General features: G+C 41.8%; 1 protein-coding gene and 1 long non-coding RNA gene across 3 annotated transcripts; one reads left to right on the top strand and one right to left on the bottom strand.

The window, feature by feature from the left end:
- Positions 1-1,589: 1,589 nt before the first annotated feature.
- Positions 1,590-4,755, bottom strand: LOC127307245 (protein FAR1-RELATED SEQUENCE 5). Of its 2 annotated transcripts, none has more exons than XM_071822745.1 (5): positions 4,628-4,755; positions 4,326-4,552; positions 2,143-4,234; positions 1,946-2,056; positions 1,590-1,859 (listed from the first exon to the last, which is right to left on the bottom strand). In XM_071822745.1, the coding sequence occupies exons 2-5, from the start codon at positions 4,364-4,366 to the stop codon at positions 1,803-1,805; spliced, it is 2,301 nt and encodes a 766-aa protein (XP_071678846.1). In that variant the 5' UTR covers positions 4,367-4,552; positions 4,628-4,755; the 3' UTR covers positions 1,590-1,802. The 2 variants fall into 2 exon arrangements, with proteins under 2 accessions (XP_071678846.1, XP_071678845.1); XM_071822744.1 differs by lacking the exon at positions 4,628-4,755 and having other exon boundaries at positions 4,326-4,398; positions 4,471-4,610.
- On the top strand, positions 2,942-4,788 carry LOC127307246 (uncharacterized). Its single transcript, XR_007855353.2, has 3 exons — positions 2,942-3,039; positions 3,135-3,233; positions 4,541-4,788. It is a non-coding gene; the product is annotated as an uncharacterized lncRNA (long non-coding RNA).
- The last annotated feature ends 837 nt before the right edge of the window (positions 4,789-5,625 follow it).

Genomic DNA, 5,625 nt, shown 5'->3' with positions numbered 1-5,625 from the left:
AGAACTTTCTTTTACCTACTACTGTTCTGACTGACTAAAAACAGGCAATCCCTATTCGCCGCTTATTGCGGGAGCGATTCGCTCCCGCTCAAGCGACGGATGGGGTGTGCCGGCCCATTAACGCCTAGAACGTACGGTTTTACCTGCTGTTTTTCGGTTTTTTTGGGGTTTCTCAGATTTTTACGGTTTTAGATGGTTTCTTTTTGGTTTTTGCTACGTGGTTTTACTGATTTCGAAATTTGTTCAGATTTGATTTTTGTTCTAATTAAAAAATGTTCTTGTTATAAATTTGTTCAAATTCAAAATTTGTTCAAATTTTAAATTTGTTCAAATTCAAAATTTGTTCAAATTTTGAAATTCGTTCAAATTTAAAATTTGTTCAAATATGAATTTGTTGGATATAAAATTCGTTCGGTTTTAAATTGTGTTCGATTTTGAATTTGTTCCGTTTTGAATTTGTTCAGATTTTGGAAAAAACTGAGGAGTGAAGAAGCAGTTGAACGAGATCCAATCATTCACAGGATTGCTACGCTAAATGGGCCGAGCCCATCTTTTTCCTGCCAGCAATCCCCGGTGCGGACCCGAACGTAGTCATCGCGTAAAGCGATGAATAGGAGCTCCCCTAAAAACATGGCTTGGATCTCTCTCGGTTTCTCACTTCCTCGCATAGGCGAGCAAACGCCAGGGGACAAACGCAGTGCCCCAGGGACCCTACTTTCGCTTCTATCTAGTCTTCCACGCGAGGTACCTGGGCTGAGCTCCTCTACAGCCGTGCTGTAGCTAACAAAATCTGCCCTTCATTTTAATCAAACGGTCCCCCATTTTATTACTCAGCGGTAGCATTTTCTGGAGGAAAAAAAGAAAAGAATCGACGCGAAGAGGCCCAGTCCGTCTAGTGTCTTCTTCTACTGTCGGAACTCAGAGCATCAGCTAGCTACAGCAATGGCGAAGGGGATAAAATTGCTACGATGCCTTCGGCCGCTCACCCAACCCCCCTGCCCCAGGCCGGAGACGCGTACTTCGGCCGGCATATCCCGGCGGCGGCGCAGGCGGCGGCTCGTAGCTGGAGGCGGCTGACCCGGATGCTGCAGGGCCGCGGGTAATTTCTGTGTGGCGCGTGTTTCAGGCCGTCGACCACGACCGCAGCGGCAGCATCGACGAGCAGGAGGTACAGGGCGTGTTCGGGGCCATTGGCCGCGGCCGCATCGGCAGCATCGACGAGTGGGAGCGGCATGACGAACGGGAGGTGCAGGACGCGTTCCGGGCCGTCAACCGCGCCATCAGCAGCAGCATCGACGAGCGAGAGCTGTAGGGCGAACGGGAGCTTCAGGACGCGTCACAGATGGTAATGCCCCACGAACCTTCATCTCCCAAGCTCCATGAATCAATTTGCGTTCTGAACTCAATACTGTTTCAGAAACGTTAGTGCTTCCAATCTTTTTTGTTATTCCAGTTGACTAATTAGATGGTAGATGCTCCCAATCGTCTGGGTTATTCCAGTTGACTAATTAGATGGTAGATGCTCTTCTCATGTACTACTCGTTGGATGGTATACATCTCTCAAGAAACTGAAGCAGATAGGATAGATGGGTAAGCTGAATTTGTAACTTCAGATTAAGAACATAGTTTAGTACTGCAAATGAGATCTTTACATAGGAGAAAGTCAAAAACCCAATGGGAGAACTAGTTTCCAGTATGTATCACGAAAACAAAAAGAATATATTTGAAGTGTAAAGTTTGTTGCAAATGAGATCTTTATGCTAGGAAAATTGGAGAACTAATTTCAGTATCTATCGCCTATGTCATATGCTAGGAAAATTCATATAGTTCTGCAAGTCCAAACTGTCATCAACTTGGCCCTGCATATTAAGAGAGATAGAACTGATTACACAACAATGTTCATATATTTCTCAACAGTGAATTTTAAACATGTTAAGTCGAATACCATCAGCAAACGAGTCATCCACCCATACTCCTGCAAATCATTCTCATTTATTCCAGCCGGTTGCTCTGTAGTTGCTTGGTGTTGTGCTGCTGGCGTGTCCATCTCTCCTCTCTAAGCAGACAAGTCAGAAAAAATATTAGTCTATATTGTCATTTGTAAATATATATAGTGTGTTTAGATAGGTGTAAGAGATTTACATAACAAGATTGTTTTTCGGGTACGAGTTCAGCTTTCTTCTTTTTCTTTTTATTGGGGCGCTGCTTGTCGATCCATGATTTATTTCTTCTTGAGTTTTTCTTTTCTATTTCCTTTTTCTTTAGGCACGCATTCTGTAAACTACTATCTGGTTCTTCACATGTAGCTTCACTTCTGCATGTACTAGTAGGAGCTTTTTCTTCAACTTGCTTGCTAAGGTTCTCCAAGGCATCATCTACTAGTTTCCTGCATTCTTCGGATACGAGTGCTTTGGAAGCTATGCCATGGAACTTATGAATGAAAAACTTCAAGCACAACCTATCTTCCATTCTTGGGTCCTCCAAAACAATATTTCCATAGCTGTCCTGAATAGTGCCGCTTCGTGCTTCTCGAGTCCACCGCTTCAGAATATAGTGGCTCGGAAGATACTTAATATTCATGACATCAAGAGCTTTCAAAGCATGACTGCACAATATACCAAGTCGTTCAAATTGCCCACAATTGCAGAGAACTTTTTGCTCTTTATGATCAACTATAACTTTGCTCTCTTCTTCATATGTGCTTTCTGGATCAAGACTTGCAATGGCAATATTATATACATTGTGTTCTTCGGATGGCTTGATATATGCTGAGATGGATCTTTCATATTCATTCTGAAAATCTTCAAATATGCACGGTGTGTATACCTTGCTTGCCTGTATTATTGCAGGAGTCCTTATTCTAACTCTAGGTAATTTTTTTCTAGACTCATATTCCTCATTTAACTCATTGTCTCGCTTTCCTTGCACAACCCTCTCTAGATGCTTGAAAAAACGAAGAATGTCAAGATCAGATTTCAGATGGTTTTTCAAGTCACTATTCAAGCTCTCGCTTAATTGTGTGCTTCTCATCCCTAGAGTGTAAGCATTCCTCATGAAACATCTTGCCCATTTCTCTTTTACTTTATATATACTGTCCAACCAAGTTTGTGTATCCACCTTGCTTCTTATGGCAGTGAAAGCTTCTTCAAAGGCTTCCTCATCCTCATACTTGTACATGCAAGCACTGAATTCAGCAAGAACATTTGGGCCGTCCTCATCCTTTTTCTTTTGAGGTAAGTGTTTAACGGCATTTTGCATTATGTGAAAAGTGCATAATCCATGCCATGCTTCTGTAAATACCGCATGAATTGCCTTACCCATTGCAATATCTTGATCAGTAAAGATAGTTCTAGGCTGCTTTTTGTTATGCACAGATAAGAATGTGTCGAATAACCATTTAAAAGAATTGAATGTTTCATCATATAGAAGTGCAGCCCCAAAAATTACTGTTTCTCTAAAATGGTTGAAGCCAACAAATACACCAAAGGGTCTGTATTCTTTATTTGTCCCAAATGTAGTATCGAAGGTGACAACATCACCGAAATGAGCATAGTCAATGATCATCTTAGCATCAGCCCAGAAGATATTTGTGATCTTTTCATCGCAGTCTAGCTGTTCATCATGTTGAAATGCTGGGTTCTCTGACTTTTTATCCTTAAAGTACTTAAGCATGGTTCCAGCTTCACCATACATCATCTCCCTTTGACGCTTGGTTCGCAAATAATTCTTGTGATCACGACGTATGTATCCAAGGTTTATTGTCCCACCAACCTGCCGACTTGCCAACTCATGGGCTCTTTTTGGCTCAATTCCTGAATCATCCGCAGTTTCAATCTCAAAAGCTTGCAAAGCTGAAATCTTCCGCTGTGATGGCATCAAGTGGCATGTTTCGGGCAACTGCAGGACATGATTGTGTTCAACATCCAGCTCATGTACTTCATAATTTCCTACTTCTCGGTCTATAGTGATTCCCATCCGAACTTTACAGCCGGTTCTTGTTTCTGCACGGGGACGCCTTGTATTATGGTCTCTCTTGTCTTTTGCACGATAGCCCTCATTGGAACAAACGTATCTCGCCGAAGTGACTACTCCATCAATTTTGCTCTTGTTTTCATAGTTTACCCTTACATCAAATCCAATATGACCTCCATAAAAGTTCCAGAAGTTCCAAGCCTCAATTGTAGAATTAAACTTCATGCCAATTTGAGGCATCCAAGTAGGCACCTTATTTGTCCTGTGAAAAACAGATCTAACATAATTTATTTGTCTGCTTGCACTACGCAAAAGGATGATAGAGATTGAAAAATGAACAAAACTAACTGCACCTGTTCTGATCCTTTTCCATGGCGTTAGTATCAGTAGCCATTAGAACCTACTTTTTCCTTTCTTTCGCAGTTACTGGTGACAGAGAGAATTCAGTACAAGAATTCTATTGCATCTGTGTGAATAATGAACTTAAACGGCACTTACATTAAGATTGATATCGTCTTTTTCGTTGCTAGGAGGAGTCTAAATAGGAGATCATTTGCATCTTTTGCAGAACAGCATACACCTTGGATGAGCGGCAGAAGAATGAGAGGGGGATGCTTAGGAGATCGAGTCCAAAAGGGAGATCATGGGCGTATACCTTGGACGAGCGGGACAAGCAGCGGAGCAATGGAGGTCGAACAGATCGCTCTTTGCCGTTCTAAAAACTCTGATCTGTGCGTCTTGTTTGGCGCCAATTCTTTAGGCTTAGGAGATTTTCCCTCCACGAGAGCATTAATTAATATGCAGTTTGTTTCCAAATTACCAGCTCAGTCTGAGGGGAGGAAAGAGAGGGGAGAGCCATCGAGCGATTTTTTTAAGGAAAACGCTTCGGATAGCCATACCCGTACGATTAGAACGAAGGGCCGATTTTAATAGCTACAGCACATGTGCTGTGACAACTCAACTGTAGAGGAGCCGAGCCCGAGGTACCTGTACCTGCCCGGCCCATATTTTTCGGTTGCTCTCGGTAACAGGCTGATCAGTTAGGAGTTAATACATTGTAAACAAAAGCTGCCAATACGAACCCCTCAAATCAGTTTTACTTACTTCCAGAATCAGTATATTTGACTGCCGTTCATGGCTCTTCTCCGGTCAATTCATTCTTCCTGTTTAACTATTTCTTTTTCACCCTTCACATAATAACAAGAGTTATTAAAATACGGTTCATTGATGCTAAAAAAAAGTTTCAGATAGTACAAAAACGAAAGCTTCATGTCTTGTCCAATCCGCCGACTTAGTCTTCTGGAGGTGCTCATAGGGGTAGGGTGTGCGTGTGTGCGTTCATAGGGGTGAGTGTATGCGCGTGTATGTGAGCGCCTGCGTTTGTACTGTGTTTCTCAAAAAAAAAAAACGAAAGCTTCATGTCTTGTGAAAAATTGTTCACGATCCAAGAAAAATATATTTCACAGATATTAGAAAGGTTAATGTCTTGAAAAGAGTTCTAAACTTTTTCCACGGAGTCTTGAGAGAACAGTTTACGGTTCAAAAAATGGTTTGCAGATATTAATTGTTTTCATGTTGTTAAAAAAGTTACATTAAAAAATGGTCCCCACTTTAAAAAATTGTTTCATGGCTGTTTACCGCCGCCTAACGTAA

This window comes from Lolium perenne, chromosome 6 (assembly GCF_019359855.2).
Source record: "Lolium perenne isolate Kyuss_39 chromosome 6, Kyuss_2.0, whole genome shotgun sequence".
NCBI lineage: Eukaryota > Viridiplantae > Streptophyta > Magnoliopsida > Poales > Poaceae > Lolium > Lolium perenne.
Note: the sequence above shows the minus strand (reverse complement) of the source record. Positions and strands in the feature narration are given on the sequence as shown.

Coding starts and splice junctions, on each gene's coding strand:
- LOC127307245 (XM_071822745.1), bottom strand. CDS start 4,366: ATGGCTACTGATACTAACGCCATGGAAAAGGATCAGAACAG. Junction 4,235..4,325: donor ATGGAAAAGGATCAGAACAG/GTGCAGTTAGTT, acceptor TGTTTTTCACAG/GACAAATAAGGTGCCTACTT. Junction 1,860..1,945: donor GGATGACTCGTTTGCTGATG/GTATTCGACTTA, acceptor CTTAATATGCAG/GGCCAAGTTGATGACAGTTT.